The 19,790-nt window shown below is 40.5% G+C and overlaps 1 protein-coding gene across 1 annotated transcript; it reads left to right on the forward strand.

Moving 5' to 3' along the window:
* The first annotated feature begins 3,533 nt into the window (after positions 1-3,533).
* Positions 3,534-15,701, forward strand: LOC117260843 (equilibrative nucleobase transporter 1-like). Its single transcript, XM_033632949.2, has 12 exons — positions 3,534-3,885; positions 5,286-5,415; positions 8,819-8,865; positions 8,985-9,061; positions 10,833-10,925; positions 11,008-11,147; positions 11,987-12,090; positions 12,200-12,343; positions 12,618-12,725; positions 13,698-13,884; positions 14,743-14,866; positions 14,993-15,701. The coding sequence occupies exons 1-12, from the start codon at positions 3,699-3,701 to the stop codon at positions 15,101-15,103; spliced, it is 1,452 nt and encodes a 483-aa protein (XP_033488840.1). The 5' UTR covers positions 3,534-3,698; the 3' UTR covers positions 15,104-15,701.
* The last annotated feature ends 4,089 nt before the right edge of the window (positions 15,702-19,790 follow it).

Below are 19,790 nucleotides of genomic sequence, written 5' to 3' on the forward strand. Positions count from 1 at the left end.
GTCTGTCTAGAGGTCAGTGCTACTGCATAAGTTGCCTCACTTGATGTCAACCTGCAGGACTCACAGCAGCCTCAGGGGACAGTCTGTTATCTCCTGTTCATACTACTCAGTCTGGGTAGGAGTTGCCATGTTGTTCCTGACAGTGGTGCAGAGGTTTCACACAAGGCAGATTCATCTCTGGGAGGGTTTAACCTGAAATAGCAGGAACACAACAACCTGTACAACAGCCTGTGTGATGCATGCACGTGCCACAGCGGTTAATGAAAAGAACTTAATGGTCTAGTGTGTAGGATTTAGTGGCATCTAGTGGTGAGGTTGCAAATTGCTTCATCATATAATAATCGAGCAACAATCTTAGTTTCCACAGACAGTGATGCATTTCTTTTTTAGGGAACACCACTGTGAAGACAGCAACAAAACCCGTCGTATCACTGCCTCACAGCTCTCACTCCCCCACCCAGGCTGTAGTAGAGAGGATCCTCCACCGCTGGGGGTGATGAACCGCTCACAAGTAGCCTTTAAACATATAAGCCCCAGCCTGGCGCAGATGGGTCTGTGAATAACAGCTAGTGATAAACCACTGATCCTAGAGCAATCCCCTTTGTTGCACTGGCCGAATTCATTCACCAGTAAGGGGCTCTGTGAAGCCTCCACAAACCACCATATTGGTCTGTTGGGAGCCCTGTGGACAAAACCTCAAGCTCAGCAGGCACCTTTAACACATTACAGTAACATATCACATTTTAGCAGTAACAAAGTAATATAACGCGTTGCCAATAGAATACTGGGTAACATTATTACATTTACAGTGTCATGTAATGCATTACGACCCAAAATAAACTTTTTAGTAGTAGTAGTCTTTATTTGTCCCCGTAGGGAAATTGGGTTGCAGCAGGTCACACAAGGCATTTCAGAAATATATAAATAAATAACAATACATCAAACGGTGACCAAACATTCATCACACATTGAGCACAGTAGTCACATCTCATGTACAGATATAGGAGGAGGAGAAATAGTTTTTAAGCTTCTGCAGACCAGCTGAGAGGCTTAGGTCAAGAACTGTGCTGGCTGTTAAGGAGTTTAATAGCCTGAGGCACAAAGGAGAATTTTGCTCTGTTTTTTGTAAACAGAGGGAGGCAGTATCGTCGCCCTGAAGGAAGCAAATCAAACATGTGGGCCAGGGGGTGCCTTAGGTCGCCAGTAATGTTCCTTGCCTAGTTTTTTTATTCACTCACATCACTCCACTTCTGCCAGTGTGTTACCAGAAAAAACATCCTTCCCCAAAGGTTATAGTGACTTGTCATGTCACTACAGACTACATCATAGAAGGATGCTGGTGATCGGCACATCTGCGTCATGCTGCACTGTGTGTTATCATGTTCATACAGTGTGTATTTCCATTAACATAACAACGTACAACATAAGCGTTTCTAGCCCATTTATGGAAATTGAATCCCAGCACCCCTAAAATTTGAGAGATTTTTTTTAATCATTTTTTTAACTGTATGTCCTTGCAAAAATACAGTCCCACCCCCACCCCCCCCCCACCCCACCCCCCCATTTTTGCTGCATTTAATCGTAGGTCACTGTTTATGTTGTTAGGTAGGAGTTAGCTGATGTTTTTTCTAGCTAGGAAATGTTACAGGTGGTCAGTACCACTGTCCTCTGTTTGAATTGGAATGAGAGAAGCTAGCTGTTGTGTCATGTGCATGTGTTAATATTAAAGCCAAGGTGCTACTGACTTGCTTTTGCTTTTTCCTCCGGTGCTGCTGTAGCGAACAGACGCACTGGGAACCGGCAGGTGGTTCTTCCAGCCCTGGTGTTTTCATTGGCGTTCATCATAGCAACTGACTCGCAAGCCATTTTGCTTAACTCAACATGTTTATCGAGTTTCATATCTAGGCCCACAAATATTGATCCATATCTCATAATTATCAGACTCTGATCCTCTGTCTGCCCCTCCCTGTGTCCAAGACTTTGTTAAATCAAAAAAGTTAATGTTATTTCATTGTTCTTTATCATTTTTTTCATTTTAACATGAAGTGGTAACCACTGTATGTGAATGCATGAATGGGTCAGACCCATGCAGCATTGGATTTGAAATAAACGGTAATAAACTGGATCTTCTGTGCTTTGATTACCTGCTGTGAAACAACATGACCCTCATCCATTTAAAATATTCATTCCTCTGAGGTGATTTTGGTGAAAGCAATGCAAAAGTAGTGTATTAAGTAACTTACTACTAGGAGCGACAGGAAAGAGCACAAAATCGGGAAGTGGAAGAAGGCCCCCAATTTCCTCACCGCACTTTCCTTGTGAAAGTCACACAACCTTTTGGCTAAAACAGTGTAGCCTGCATTCTCAGCATCCCCATCTGGAGTATGAGTCACAGCTTCAGTGGCAGCTTCACTGCGGTTTGGCTTGCCAGGCTGGTAGGGAGGGTTAGCCTCTTCAGCTACGAGCACTGCAAGAGGTGAGGGACTTTCTTCGCTGCACAGCAGAGAGATTGATGGAAAAATAAAAAAAAGGGAGGGAGGAGAGGGAGCGAACAGGTGAGGAGGGAGGAGCTGGCCTATATAAGGAAAGAGAATGGAGCAGGAGCAGAGAGGTGTGGCTCGTGAAAACATTTGGGGAGACCAACAGAGGCTGGACTGTGAGTATTACAGTTAAACAACTGCTATTTATTCATTTATTGTATCTTCACAGGAGGTTACTTTGTTTAAAAGTCATGTTTACACATTTCAATTGAAGTTTTATGAAATACCAGTAGGTCAACTTTCTGTCATCCAATTCAGAAGCCAGTCCAATGCAGAAGCTCATCATTTTTTGTAAGCGGACTGAACAAACAGCCTCAACACAAGCAGCATTTTTTGTGCACAGATGTTTTAGTTCATGTTTTGCCTGCTGAACTTTAAGATTTTCCATTTAAGTCCTTTTTGATGTGTGATGCAGGTCAGGTTCCTTTCACATGAAAAGGTAACTGCTTTAAAGGTGCAGGAGGGTCAACATGTAGTCACACACAATAGCAGTTATAATGTTAATGGGCATCCAGTCAGTTAGCTAGTCAGTAGCACCTTGGCTTTAATATTAACACATGCACATGACACAACAGCTAGCTTCTCTCATTCCAATTCAAACAGAGGACAGTGGTACTGACCACCTGTAACGTTTCCTAGCTAGAAAAAACATCAGCTAACTCCTACCTAACAACATAAACAGTGACCTACGATTAAATGCAGCAAAACTACTTACACCACTACTGCATAGCATAGCATACTGTATCACCCACTCTGGAAGGCAGCGCATTGCTCTGTGCAGATAGAGCGCTCAGAAGCCAGTCGGGGAAAGGTGGGAGGGATGGGGTGGATCAAACCATTTTTGAGGCGGGGGGGGGGGTATTTTTGCTGTTAAAATATTATGTTTCAACCAAGTACTGTATGGTTTTAACACTTTTCTAGCTTGTTAAAAAAGGACATACAGTAAAAAAATAAAATAAAAAAAAAATCTCTCAAATTTTAGGGGTGCTGGGATTCAATTTAGGGGTGCCCCCAAAAATGGGCTAGAAACGCCTATGCGTAGTCCTCTATAGATATATCAGGATTACATTTTTCATTCTCATTTCCTTTGATTGGCAGGTGCAGTGACAGGAGCCATCTCTGTGAATTGTCTGCCTGTGTGTGAGTGTGTTTGGGACCATGCCACGATTTGTAAACAGCTTGACTGTGCGACACAGTCTCACCTTTGTTACGGGTCTGTTTGAGTGTCTGGTTTTCACTGGAGCTGTGTTTGGATGGGCTTCACTTGTTTTCGTCCTGAAGGCAGAGGGTTACTTCAGCTCTCTGTGCATCAACACAACCGGAGTCAATTCAACGCATGACTTAGGTCAGTTTTAATTACAACATGATGAATTTTTAGGTCCCTCACCTTTCACCATATATATTTATATTATAGTATAACATTGTTCCTTTTGATTATGGCTGTAAAGTGCATTTTATGCTGATGATACTGTGCTTTATTCATCTGCTTCTACACTGGTAGAGTGTAATCTGTTTGCAGACAGCTTGTAACTCGATCCAGCGCTCACCTCTGGAGCTTGTACTTGTCTTAAATGGAGCTAAGAAAAATAATTGGAATTCTCTGGATGCTCCTATTTAAAGGAAATTGACTTCAATATTTGCACATTGGTTGATTCTGAAATTGACAGGATGTCCTCACAGAAGTAATTCAAGAGACCATTAAAATGAATGCCCTAGCCTCTTTGGACAAGCTCGAAGATTTGTCCATTTAATTTGATGTTGAGATCTGTTAATGTTTGATTGTATTATTATTATTGATATGTTGTAATTGATTATTGATAGTTGGTGTTTTCGTATTGTTTTATTTTAAAACACTGTATGTATGATCTAATTATTTATTGATCTATGATGTTTTCTTCTGTATATTTTATGTAATTTTAGAATTATTGTATGTATGATTTGTAACCAGTCTGTGTGTAATGCTTCATCAGTCTGGATCAAAATATTGATTCAGTGATCACTGATCCAATATTACTGATGCAAAGAGAAAACATTAATACATATTGTCATCTTTGAGATGTGCCCTTATTTTGAAATTCCCATGGCATGACTGTATCAGCATTTCCACCCAGGCACATCTCTTTCTAAACATGCAAACAGTGCTTGCAGCTTAGCGCCACACAACCAATGGCAAGCAGCCAAGAAAAAGACAACGGGGATAATTATTAATACTGTCTCATATCGATCACAGACCCCTGACTTGAATCAAATTGATATCGTATAGTGACAGACTTTGTGATATCAGCATGTATTGTATTGTTGTCCATAGACTCAATATATTATTGCATTGTGATGAAACTTTTGTTTTGTACCCCTGGGAACCAGGGCACCATCGAAAATGAGACCTCAGTCTCAGTGGCTCTCCCCTGACTAAATAAAGGTTAAATAAATAAATACATAAATAACTTAACTTTAATTACTACTCTCTATGCAGCCTTCTCTTGCTTAAACTCTCTGTGCTTAAACACGTAACAGATGAACTTAAGGCCAGAGGCCTAAATGAAGTGTTGTATTTGATTACAACTTTTTATGCAGGTGTCTTTGATCCACATTGGTCAGCTGTTTTATTACAGGTGACAATAATGGTCCTGCATGAAGAGCTGTTTTATTGGTAACAACTCTTTATGCAGGACTCTCTGTTCTTCATTGTCATGTTTGTGTTCTCAGCCCAGGTGTTTTCTCTCTTTTTGTTTTATGTGTCTACAGACTGCAATGGACAGGATGAGCAGTTCTCTCTTGTTTTCACCATCGCCTCTTGTATGTTCACTTTCCTGACGCTGCCCAATGGTTTCCTCTTTGACTGGTTTGGTACCACAGTGACTCGGCTTGTTGGAATGTGAGTCCAACAACACCTTAATTACTCAAGAGTTAAATGTCCATGGATTGAAAATATTACCATTTCTCATCAACACAGTTACTAGGTAGAGGACTGAAAGCCCACCAGCCGAGTAGTTAGAAGGGATAACTTGACGAACATTGTTACATAAGGTAGCTAAGATCTCCAGACAGCAACAGACACATGAATGGAGATGCAGTGTAAATACCAAAGCCTGACACTTACTGTTTATGCCAGGATCCACATTAGAAGCACATCAATTTGCCTCTAGTTTTCCTGGGGTCCTGCACATTGAAATACAGTACAGACTTAGAAATAATTAGACAACTTAAGATATAATAACAATTGGCATGCTAGACATATACCGGAATGAAAGACATGAAAAAGGATGAAGTAGTCATTGACATAGCAGACCAATTAAACATAACAACAGGGAGAGGAAGACACTTACAGAAATAAGATGACACTGAGGAAAGCAGAACAAACAGATACAGTTATGAAAGAATTTGAGGATATAAAATAACAAATAGCAAAGAACATAAAATACATACAAATAGCACTATGTTCCTATCTTGGTATTTGGCAAAATATTTGTTTGTAGTTATTTCATCATTGATGGTAGATATTATATCATTGGGCAGAAAATTCCAGAATGCTGTTGACTTGTATATGAAGGTAGATTTATCAAAATTTGTTATTGGTGCCAGGAGCATTATGTGACCAAAGGCTGCGCCTCTTGTGCTGTAACCATGCTCAGAGGCCATGTGTATCTGGTAAGCCAATCTGAACAGGTTTGTGGTAGAAATGATGCTCTGCAGTACAAAATAAAACATAAAGAAACTTTCTTTTCAACCATCAGCCAAGCTAGATATGCATGCATTTAGCTGACACGTGTCCTGTATGAGCAGCCTAGTGCCAGAGGAGCAGATTTAGAATTGATTTGATTACTGAGGGACTGACGAAAGCAGAACATTTTCTAGTCATTGATGATTGATGACTGATTCCTCTCCCCAGTTCTATGAAAATATTGTTCATATTTTTAGACCAGGATCATGAGCTGTCCAAGTTACGCCCCAGAAGTTTAACTGTGTTAACTTGTTTCAATATTTGTGGAACCAGCTACCAGTTAGTTGAGGGTTGTTGGCTAACATCGTCTGTATCATATCACATAGACTTTGTCTGGGGAAATATTTGCATATTTAAACTTACTGCTTGCTTGGATATGGCGGCACTGTACAGGGTGGTGTCGTTTTTTACACACAACAGCAACTCATTAGTAAAGATGAAGTGTAACAAAGGCCCTAAATGACTGCCATGACCACGAGATTGTATTTGGAGTGAAACCATTACACTGCTAATAAGCAAGGTATGATCATTTACATCGAAAGCCATGCTGAAATCCTACATGATTGCGGCCACTAATTTCATCTTATCCATGCTTATGAGCCACTCATTGGTCATAAGTGCAATGCCCGTTTAATGTTCTTTTCTGTATGCGTGCTGAAAGATGGACAGTAGATTGTTGCTTAAATACTTTCTTTTTTTTTGTAATTAATATGCTTAATAATGGTAAAATACTATAATAATAGGATGTACGTTATATTGTTTTTGTCTTACAGACGTGAAATGTTTTTGGCTTCCTTTCAAGCAATTGGATGTACCTCACTAGTTAGGCACTGACTGAAAATATGACATATTGGTATGGTGGCACATTTGGCTACAAGTTTAAGAATTTTACTATGCAGATTGTCTCAGCCAGGGGTAGTGGAGTCTGTTTGTGATATGAGTAACTTCATAACAATTTCTCTGTCAATCTGACTGAATTCAAAGAGACACTTCTTATCCCTCATAATCCAATTCTATATAAACGTAAGTGAGTTTGTCGTAAGTGCTAATATCGTAGGCAACTGGACTTGCTTGCGTTTCTTGAAGACGTTTCGCCTCTCATCCAAGAAGCTTCTTCAGTTCTAAATGACTGGTACGAAGTTGCAGGCTATAATCCCTGTGTGGGTGGGAACCCTTGCAGAGTCGTTTGTCTAAATCCACAATAACAAACAGGAAAAGAGAACAAATGTTTCCATTAAAGGGAAATTTCGGTTTATTTCAACCTGTCTCCTATCGTCCTAAATTTGTTTCAAGTGACTAGTGACATAAAAATAATAGTTAGCGTGTTAGCCGTTAGCCTAGATACAGCCGGGGCACATTAGTAGCCTCAGACCTGTTAAAACGTAAGTGAACGGGCAACGTTCAAGTGCAAAGTTAGTCCACTAAACAAGCTTTTTCTCCACAAAGACCGCCTCATATCGTTAGGATAAATGTCAGAGAACATATAGAAAACGACATGTAAACGTGTTGTCTTACCTTACCGGTGTGGTGCCATGTTTGTTTACCATTTAGCTCTGCTTTCCAAAGCGCGGCCAAAATATCGCGAGAACAAACAGCAACAGCTGGAAGGCAGAACTGGACAGTAGCCTGAAAAGTTCATTCATTTATTTTATGAAAGATTTATAGAATAATGGCTGACTTTTTGCCAGACTTCGACTTTGTGGAGGAGGAATTTGATTTTGCAGAGTTTGATGGCTGCCCTTATTTATTTGAGCCAGAATACACTGACAAAGAGCTTCGTGAAATTGAAGAACGGAGGAGAGAGAGAGAGAGAGAGAGAGAGGTGCAACAGGTAGAGGACGAGAGAGGAGGAATGGCTGCTGCAAGGCTGCATAGCTCTGGAGATTGGTGGTGTACCTGTGAATGCTGTGCCCCAATGACCACAGAAGAGGAGTGTCTCTGTTGCAAGGAATGGGACCGGTTGCAGCCTTATTTTCAAGGTCTGGATGTGACCGAGGACGAGACACCTCCACCTGGAGTAACGTTAGTATCCAGCTGGGCTTTATCTATAGCTGGCGAGATATATTTCGGCCGTGCTTTGGAAAGCAGAGCTAAATGGTAAACAAACATGGCACCACACCGGTAAGGTAAGACAACACGTTTACATGTTGTTTTCTATATGTTCTCTGACATTTATCCTAACGATATGAGGTGGTCTTTGTGGAAAAAAGCTTGTTTAGTGGACTAACTTTGCACTTGAAGGGATGCCCGTTCACTTACGTTTTAACAGGTCTGATGCTACTATGCGCCCCGGCTGTATCTAGGCTAACGGCTAACATGCTAACTATTATTTTTATGTCACTAGTCACTTGAAACAAATTTAGGACGATAGGAGACAGGTTGAAATAAACCGAAATTTCCTTTTAAGAGGGTGGAGGGAAAACAAAAGGCAAATCGTTGCAAGTGAAGATGAGGGTACGTCCTGAAAAGGGAAGTCAACTCAAAGTTCTTCAGACAGCAGCAAAAGCTGCATTTAAAAGTTTGACATGAAAACTCTGGAATTTCTTTTTTCTACCAGATTTCTTTACACAGCGGGGACCCTGATGGTGGCCTTCTCAACTGCAGGTGAAAAACATTTCTCCCTTTCTTTGTTTTGTGCTTTCTTGGGAACCTTATTGTCTAAAGGAATTCTGACAAGAGCTAACAGTGACTCACTTGTTAATGCTCATTTTTTACCCCATCAGCTTTGTCCAACCTGATGTTCCCAGCCCTCTCCCTCATCGCAGCAGGTGGCATCATTTTTCTAATCACCAACATGCAGGTACTGAAGCAGATCTAAAAGCTTATTGTCAATTCTGTTGAATCTGATTTTTTTAATTATTCAGTTGATTGATCTATGAAATGTCAAAATGTACAAAACCCCAAATTGTTCAATTTACCATGAGAAAAACCAGAGAAAAGCAGCAAATCCGTAAACTTTGAATCATGTCCTATCATACTGTCAAATTTGATATTTTCTAGCTGTAAAAAAAAAACTATAGGCTTCTGTCTCATCATTTCTGGTTTGGTAATATATCTTGTTTTGAGCGTGCACTCTGTCAACAGAGCTGAGTAGAAAAGACAAATGATCAAGAACCACTAATTCATTGGACCCGCAAGATCTCAATCCCAATGCAGTCCTCTGGTTTGGTCTTCATGATCATTCTGTTCACTGGATATAAAAGACAGAGTCTCTCCTTAAAGGGCCAGTGTGTAATATTTGGCATGGTTTATTGTCAAATCTGAATCTGAATCTGAATATTCTACCCATTAATATGTTTATATAAGTGTATAATCGCTATAAAATAAAATTTGTTTGGTTTTCGTAGCCTTATAATTATGCTTTTATATATATATATATATATATGTATGTATATATAGCAAGGGCCTTGCTTTAGAGAGGTCACCATCTTGCGCCACCATGTATATACAGCAGACCGAGCAGACAATCCAGCCAGCCAGAGAACGCGTTTCGAGTGTATAAATAAACCAACGAAGACAGCGGAAGGAAGGAAGAAGGAGGAGGAAACAGCAGAGAGTGTTAGTAGTTCGTCGATAGAGAGTAGTCATCTGTGAGGAAAAGAAGACACAGCTTCACTCCTTGTGATGCACTCTCTGCGGCGCTTTCCCTCCTGATGATATATCTCCCCAGCGATGGTAGAAGTAACACTGAATGCCATTCTGTGCAGCAAAATAGGAGGATTCAGCCTCTCTTCTCGCCCGCTCAGCATCCAAGTTCCTCATCTGTATGCTCCGGCTCAAACAGGTATGGCTCTGGGTCTGTGTCCGCTACAAGAAACTCTTCAAAATCACGTTCAAAGTCGTCCATTGCAGCTACTATAGTCCGGAGATATTGCTAGGCTAAATAAACAGCTGAGCTCTGTTTACAGGCTGCGCTGTCAGTCAGTGTGCGGGCTGCAGATTGGTGGAGCAGAGAGGGGAGGGGGTGCCCGCTAGGTAGCGTAAACGAGTATGTATGTATGGAGTGTGTGTGTTACGCTAGAAGAGTCAGAGTTTGGGACGGAGTCTTTTACCCCATGGAGTGTTACCGGAGTTTTTGGAGTGCTTAAATAAACGGGCCTTTTTCCCGAACGCTCCTCTGGTCTCCTGCTCGTGAGGGATTCATTACAATATCGTAACATGGTTTAGATTTCTAAATAAACATTCACCTCGTCGCTAGATAGACCTACTCCTGAAAAACTTGTGTCTGCGCAAGGCTTTTTTGTCCCTATGAGGCCACCGTCATTTACCCGATGGGAGGGGTGAGCAAGTGAGCCCTGCAATCTAGAATTTGACCACTGATGTCACTGTTTTCAACGGTTTTCAACCCATTTTACACAGTGGGCCTTTAATGCACTTTTGTTGGCTGCAGGGCTTTTCTTAAACTGAGCTTATTGTGGAGAAAAAGAGACAAAACACTCTCTGGGGAACTGTCCAAAACCACATCCTTGTGTTTAAACAGGCAATTCAGCTCAGCAAGAACAATTATTACATTAAATGATGGGAAAGCAGAGGCAAAAACAATTCTATCAGTTTAAGTTTCTCTCCTAAAGGTAGGAAACCTGTTCGGCTCACGTCGCTCCACCGTCATCACCCTCTACAATGGAGCCATCGACTCTTCAGCGGCACTCTTTCTTGTCATCAAGGTGAGAAACATTCACACACTGCTGTCATATATGCAATATGTTTATCATGTCTCAATGATGATCTTGTTGTCTTCTCCTGCAGCTGCTACATGAGGCTGGAGTCTCTCTCCTCCCCTCCTTCCTCTTCCTGTCTGCCTGCAGCATCTTTCACCTGCTCAGGACTTTCTTTCTGCTGCCCAGAGGCCATATTCCCTACCCGCTGCCTGATGACTACACATACGGGTACATATCCACAACAAACCACACACATCAACATTTCTCACCTGCTTTGAGGATACATCAAGATCAAAAATTGAATTTCAAAAATATAAGTAAATTACCTTTGATTGTGCCTTGTGAACCCAAACGCATGAGTAAGATAAAGAAAGAGGATTTACCAGAAAGGTGGTGAGGAATGCAGGTGAAATGAGCAGGGAGGTGGCTGGCTGAGGCAGAGGGCAAGAGGTGGGTGAGGTATGGCTGGACTGGCTGGAGCTGGATGAATGAGGGAGAATGGCCAGAGGTAGCAGCAGGTAAGTGAGTTGAAGAGCAGGCAAGCAGGCAGGCAGCAAGGTGATGATCCTGATTTCCTGGAGCCCAGGAAAGAAAGACAGCTATTAGTCTGGAATATAACACAAGGAAACAATCACTAGAGAGGCCAGAAATGTTTTCTATCACTGTGACTGAAAGAAAGATCTGGCGAATAATGGGTGAAGAGGTGGAGTAGATGTACTGCAGGATGAAGAGGCAGGTGTGTATAATCTGCATGGGGCAAGGAGCAGCATGGAAGGATACTGAGCTTTCCTCATCCATAAAAATTTGGTTAATGATAAATTCACTTGCAAAATTTGAAAAGCAAACAAATAAGTGATGACATTTGATGACAACACAGTTAATCCTCCCATCACAGTTTGTTGTCACATCATTGTGCCACATTCCTTGGAAACATCCTTCATATCCTGCTATGTGATTGTAGTGAATTATGACCTGAAAATCTCATATGTGAAGTAGATCATTATCAAGGAACTCCCACAATGCCCTCAGTCTGTTGCTAACCCACTGTGACCTTTGCCTTTTGTCAGGATAACCTGTGGTACATCAAGGACTCTGAGCTTAGAGCACATAACAGCGTATGGTAACACACAGACAACGACAGAGGGAGTTGAAGACGTCCCTGTGAAACAAGGTTTGTTCTCTTTACTGTGGCATGGTAAGATATGACAAAATAAAGAAATCATATGTTTATTTTTCTTAATTTTTCTTCTGTCCTTTTCATTCATCTATCTCTGTGTCAGAGAAGAGTTTCCGTGAGTGTTTGATGTCCAGATTTTTTGTGTGGCATGTGATTTGGTTGTCGGTGATGCTGCTCAGACATTACCTCTTCATCGGCACCCTCAATCCGATGCTGCAGCGGCTGACGGGGGGAGAGCCCTCACTGGGTAAACACACACACACACACACACACACACACACACACACACACAGACACACACACACACACACACACACATACACACACACACACACATTATGTCAGGAGAGAGTGTGTGCAAACCTCTCATATTATGTCAATACAACAATGCTCACAATATGAGCAAGAAGCTGCTGTATATGATAGAAAGTACTTTCATCTCATATTCTGGCAGACTTGTTGAACTGTTGTTTGACTCCTTAGTCTGTGACCATCTTGTCTTTGCTTGTGTGTCCCTGCAGTGAGCCAGTACAGCAATGCCTTTGCAATAACGCAGCTGTGTGGCGTGCTGTGTGCTCCCTGGAACGGCCTCATCATGGACAGACACAAGGGCAAACCTCGTGCTGAAGGTAACATACTAATGAGGGCAAGTAAGGAACCCAACAGGCTGCAGCCATGGCAGACCTACTATCAGTGTGCCTCTGGTGTGCTCTCAGGGGCCCAGCATGTCAGTGGGCTCTTGCATGTCTAAAAAGACAATAAATATTAACTGGAAAAAGTCCCATTACTAACTGTAGTGGAAATCCAAAAGTACTGAATGGCACCCTCATGTTCCTTTCAATGATTATACAAAACAAAGGCGTATAAGAAAACAAATATATGATGGGTATAATTATTTTTGTTTGGGACCAAATGCCAAAAGTACTCAGCGCCAAAAAAGGCTTACTTTATGAGAGGTTTATAAGTTATAAGTATGTTATGAAAAATCTTTGCAGCTACAACACCAGACCTAATGACTCATTATTGCAGTGGGGTAACCCTTTAATGAAGGATTTAACATTGTTTCAATTACTGCAGACCTGATGGTTCATTATAAAGTGAGAAACTCATCACACTTTCGTTCTATCATTAAGCCATCCCGTTTGCAGGTGAAGAAAAATAAACCACAGCCCAAGAGAAGTTTCAAAGCTTGGTTCAAATTTGATCTTTATTGATAGCTTATTACTGACCAATAAAGCTTTAATAAATGGTTTATTAACTGTTATAAACTAGTTGTAAAATATGCCTTTTTAGAAAGTAGTGCAGAAATGTCCAATACAGTTTGCTTTATTGTTGTTATGCACACTACCTAAAGAGATTTTACACTTTGAATAAAAATAAAATAAATGTATGTTAAATGTGATGATAGATATTAGTAAATATAAATAAATTACCCAGGGAGCCATTGAGATCTTAACTCAAGCATTCAGTATAATAATAAAAGCCTACAAACAGTGCAGTGAATAGATGCTGTTGAGTGCTCTGATCTGTCTGTGTGGACCTGCCATCACTGTCTCTCTCTAGAGAACAAGTGTGTTTAATTTGTGTGTGTCTTTTTGTAGGAGAGAGTGAACAGGAAGCAGACCTGCGGGCCTCGGTGCTTTCTCTCTTCCTGACAGCACTGCAGTGTGTGGTGTTCTCAGTTTGTGCCACCATCCCAAACCTGCCACTTCAGTACTTCACCTTTGTCCTGCAGGTAATCAACCGCTCCTTCGTCTTCGGTGGCAACGCAGCCTTCGTCAGTGTGGCGTGAGTATCAAACACACACATGCACACACGTCTTTGTGGACCACACTTGTTCCCGAGGTGGGCAGCACACAGAGACACATTTTTATAAATGCACACTTCACATACAGTACTTACATATATAATGGTAAGGGGTTACAGAGAACTTTGTTTTCTAGTTCTGACATTGGGTGAGAGGTGGGGTACACCCTGGAGAGGCAGCCAGGCAATCACAGGGCTGACACATAGAGACAGACAACTATTTACGCTCACATTTCACACCTAGAGGTCATTCAGAGTTAAAAAATAAAGTGGCAATCATAGACCATGTGGGGCCTAAGGCAAGGATTGTGCTAATGCTTACACCTATCAGTTTTTGTATGACAGTTACAAGTAGCTAGCTTACTGTCCTAACTCATGGTATCCAGCTGTCATATGACAGCTAGATAGGACCCTACTAGGGACAACTGCTGTGCACTCTGTAGTGCCTTTATTGGTGCAAATTGTGACCATTATGAGTGGCCATCGAGGGCACCTTTTACCACTGTTTTTTGGGGGCCCAAACGTTTTCCTGGTTTGCCTCTCCCGATAGCGCGCACCTGGTCTATGAGTGGTGGAGCGAAAATTAATGGTTAAAAACTAAGCCAATGAAAATGCATGTTAATTAAAAGGGTTAGGGTTATTCACCTAAGTTCCGCTAAAACACCAAGGCATTGCCAACATGAACTGAAAGCTTTTCTCGTTCCATTCATAGCACATGTACATACAGAAACACCGTACCTTCCTTCCTTTTCAACGATTTCTATCATTTTCACCACTTCCTTTGCTTTGCCATGTCATCACTTTGTGTGTGTGTGTGTGTGTGTGTGTGTGTGTGTGTAGTTTCCCGTCGTGCCACTTTGGGAAGGTGTATGGTGTGATCATGGCTCTGTCTGGAGTGTTTGCTCTGCTGCAGTACGGCTGCTTTGCCCTGGTGAATGGGCCTCTGGATGGAGACCCTCTATATGTGAGTATATAACATACTGTGTAACTGATACAACTGTACATCTCACTCTGGTCCTTCTCACTTTATCACATTCTTTTTCAATGAACTCACTTCCGCTTCCTCCTCTTTCCCTTAATATGTCTGCAGGTTAACATCGGTCTGACGCTGCTCATCCTGCTCGCCTTCATCCATCCCATTTCTGTCTACCTGCACTGTCGAAGTCTCGCCTCCCAAAGAGCCATAAATGCTTCCTCTTAAAGTCTGTCAAATGAGAGTCACACTTAAAATGTCCTTTAATATCACTAGTGACACTGTTACTTCTTTAGCTTGATTGAATGATTAACTGTGCTTGTGTGGCTTTGTTGTATTGCCTTTTGCAGTGATTCTCGACTTACAGCCAACTCCAGCCCTCAATAGAAAATCCCAATGACAAATTGCAATAGCAAATTGATTCACACTACGAATTTTCTTTGTACTTTAAATGTAATTAAGGTGTCAGAATGCATAGAAAACATCAAAATAGAGCTTGTTTATAAAAAAGTTCCAGTGAAGGATCCCTCAGACCTCCTTGCTGTTTGCTGTTCTCAAATCCTAGAAATGCCCCCACGTACACCTGATTTGCGCAGGGCTGCTGCGACTGGATTTGTGTCTTGGCAAAGATGAGCAAGGACAGAAAACATTGATGTCAAAAAAATTTGTTTACTAACTGGCCCCTGACCTCCTGTCATTTTGCAAAAGTGGCCCCTGGGCAAAGTAACTTGAGTATCCCTGGCCTCTAGCATCCATAGCTTTGTGGACTTCGACAAACTGAATGTATTCATATAAATATTTATATTGCTATAGTTCTTTACACACACACACACACACACACACACACAGAGATATACATATATAGAATGTATCTTTTGATATGAACTATAGTAGTAGAGTAAAGGGAATTATTGCTTTTTATCATTTGCTTTTTATATTCAAATAAACATTGAAATTATATTTAATGGCTTGATCATGAATTCTCTGTTGTTTTTTTCCCAGTGTTTGCTTCACCAATACCATGTACTGTATGTATTTAGTACAACATTAGCTGCGCACGGTGTAATTGTCAAAATATTAAAAGGTATAGTAGTCCAAGTTCTAGATAAGGAGGGTTTCATGTAGATATTTAATATGTATAGGCAGTATGCCTAAATTGTTGCTTTTCCCCAGAAGTTGTGCTTTGTTGTCACCAAAAACCTGCATTCAACGTCTTCATAATCGGTTGGCTTCCTCCAACACTGCGCTGAAGTAGCCTATACGAGTTACTTAATCAAAATACTAAAAGTAAATTCAGGAAACAAAGAATGGCAAACTTTATGATAGCCTACTTCCCTCATGTTAAGAAAGACATCCAAGTAGGCTATTTCTTATAACGTTATATATGCTATTGTGTTTAATGACGGTGTTAAGTGTCTTATTTTGACAGACTGTGATGCATTACTCTTCAAGGAAACGCAATACTGATTAAACCCATCCTATCAATGCCTTTCTTGATGCTACTTTTTGGCTGTTATACAGCCATCCTCTCTGATCCTCTGCTGCCCAAGACTGTGGGTGACTGCCCTCGGGTATAAACAGGCTCCCAGGACTCCAGCGGGTCACTGCCTGCAGCTGTCACCCACCAGTGTGCACGTTTTAAGACTCAAGAAACAATCAAATTATAAACTTAAACATCACAGAAATATTTCCATGTCATTCTGTGAATCAGCAGTCGTGTGTGTGTTTATGGAAAACAGTTGAATTTCTGGATGTCTGAAGCTTTTACGGACAGTCATTTTTAGCCTGTTCTGAACAGTTGTGCAATACTTGTACAATGTTTAACACTCAGATCAACAGGAAGGCAAGCCAAGCATTAAAAGAGGCAGCATTTTTCGCCCACTGAGGGTCTTCCTCAGGGCTTTCAAATTAGAGTTACACGAGGTAAGACACCTAGAAAAAATACATTTAGATATACTATACACCTATCTTAACCCACAGGCTGTGTGAAAAATGGCAAAGCTTAAACAATGACAAATAGCATAAAACATGTGAAGTCTATATCCTCATTAAGACCAGGATGCTTTAAAGCATCCAGTTCATGGATCCAAAAAGCTTCCCCTTGATTAAATTAAGATTAACTTTTGTTGGACACTCCCTGTTACTGCAAATAAAACTTATCTAGTAGGAATTTTGTATTTCACTAGCTCAGTTGACAGCTCATGTTGGTGATTTCAAACTCTTATTTTTCAAATTAATTATTTTTCTTCATCACACATGACCAAAACTCTTCCAGAAAATAATATCGCCTGAGGAACTATTATGTTATTCATTTACTTATGTGTTTTATATCATAAAATTCAAGAGGGGTCAGTGATGATGTTACACCCCTGTAAAGGGGAATAATACAAGGAAAAACACAGACACGATGTTACTTCAGTCACGTCCAGTGTTGTAATGGACAAACGAAAGCAACGTCTTCCCCTCTACAATTTAGCTCAGACGCAAGCAATCAAAACCTGGTCAATAATTAGAGAAACAACTTTCAAAGAAATAAACTTGAAGAAAAAGAATCACTGTAGCAAACAATATAAAATAGCAATCAGAATAGCAATAGTAACCAAAATAGCATCAGGAATTACTTATGTTTTAAACACAGATGATCCTTTTTTAATTTATCACTCTATACTCATTTGTCTCAGTTTTTACCTTTGATGAATAATGTTTTGTTTTTAACCATGTACTCTCATGAATTAAAGCATTCTTTTGCTTACTGTTTTTAGCATGTTCACATAAGTATTTTTTAGTGTTGAACAGCATTTTAACTTAACTTTTACTTTTATAACCATTACAATGACAGCATTTGTATTGTTACATTTATGGCCATACGCAGGATTTTAGAAATACCATAGTCCAAAAAACTGCAAGAAACACCTGTTTGAGGCTGCACCATTTTGGAAGTGAAAAATAAAAATGTGTTTCACACAGTACATAAGCAAAATGTGTGTCACATAATATTTATACATTAATACTATATTATTTATGCTAAGTGCTTGTGTTGCTCTTAAAGTCAGCAAGTTCCACTGTAATAACCAAATTAAAACTATATCTCTGTGTTAATGACATTGTTTGAATTAGATCAGTTTTGTTTGTATTAAACAGCACAGGGACATAAAGCTAATTCTTATCACATCTTCATCACCTTCTCTCTTTCTTTTTCTCTCAGTCTCCTGATCTTGTCCTGCAGCACTTCCCTTCCCAAAGCTGAGCTTTGATAGATAGTGTTATGCCCAGTCTAGGGGTGTCTGGGACACAACATGAAAGGCCCCCATCTTCCCCAAGTCCCAAGTAGCCACAATGAAAAAGACGTATGGAACGATCAGTAGTGCGAATTTATTTACAATATTTAAATAACAGAATTAATTGAAATAGTAACTTCAGGGTGGACTAAGGCCAAAATAACAAACAAAAACAATCCTGCCCAGGGAGTAAGTAAATAACCGAACCAAATAATAAAAAAAACAAATGACAAAAAGCTTACCTCCCTAACTAACTAAACAGGAGAAAAAGTGTTATTAACAAAACTGGCAGCCCACCCCTACGATTTAACAGTCTTTAACACAATAATGATTTACTACAACAACACAACAATATGTGTGGCCGGTTGGGAGAGGAGGAAGGTGAGGTCTGCCTGCTAGCTCCAAGCAACTGCCATCTTAGTCCTTTAACGACCCGAACGCCCTTGGCGGCAGCCAATCAGGAACGAGCACAGATCCAATTCACCAATCACCGCCGGGCTGTGGCACACACCTATTTGCATACGGAAAATACAGAACACAGAGAACACGCACAGAGAACACATGCAGGAAAACACACACAAACAAAAGAAATTACGCCAACAGTCGTAACAATAGTCTTTTCATGACCTTTTCATTCCCTGTAATCACAGGGTCATCGCATAGCCTATTTACATATAAATATCAGATGACCCTGTGATGTAATCACAGGGTCATCTGATAGCCTATTTACATATAAATATCAGATGACCCTGTGATGTAATCACAGGGTCATCTGATAGAACATCTAATATTTATATGTAAATATGTTCTATTAGATTGATATGTCTCAATGTATTATTATATTTATGTGTAAATATCACTGGCCTCCACTGGGATCATCTTGTAGTGAAAATAAAAATATGGTGATGCACAGCAGAGAGTACGGAAGACGAGAAAGGCCATGTATTATTCTTTTTTTGTGCACTGTTATCTCAAGATAACGAATTAATAAGTCGTTATCACGAGATAACAGTGCACAAAAAAAGAATAATACATGGCCGTTCTCGTCTTCCGTAAGAGAGAATTACTGAGAGAGAGAAAACTTTGGGGAGGGAGAAGAGGGAGGGAACTGGTGAGGAAGAGGAAAGAAGAGCTGGCCAATATAAAGAATGAGAGTGGATCAAAAGTAGAGACAAGCAGTTCGTGAGAACATTTGGGGAGACCGACTATAACTGTGAGTACTGGAGAATAATATAATTTGACAACTGTGCATTTTTTATGTCTTCACAGGAAGTTACTTTGTTAAAAAGTCTTGTTTGTACATTGTGAGTGATCCCTTTTGTTAAGATGGGAGCTTCATTTCAAGTCCATTTTTGGGTTTAGGGACAGAACTGCCAGCCTTGACACAAGCAGCACAATTTTGTGCACAGATATTTTAGCTCATGTCGTGCTAGTGCAGCTTTTTTTCCATTTAAGTGCTTTCTATGTTATGCAGGTCAGGTTCTTTTTATATGAACATGTAACTGCTTTAAAGGGGCAGAACGGTTGATTTGTAGTTCTCTATAAATGTATCAGAGTTTTTTAATTCCTTTGTTTGGCAGGTGCAGTCACATAAGCGACCTTTGTGTGTGCATGCATATATGTCCATGCAGGTGAAA

Source organism: Epinephelus lanceolatus, chromosome 7 (genome assembly GCF_041903045.1).
Source record: "Epinephelus lanceolatus isolate andai-2023 chromosome 7, ASM4190304v1, whole genome shotgun sequence".
NCBI lineage: Eukaryota > Metazoa > Chordata > Actinopteri > Perciformes > Serranidae > Epinephelus > Epinephelus lanceolatus.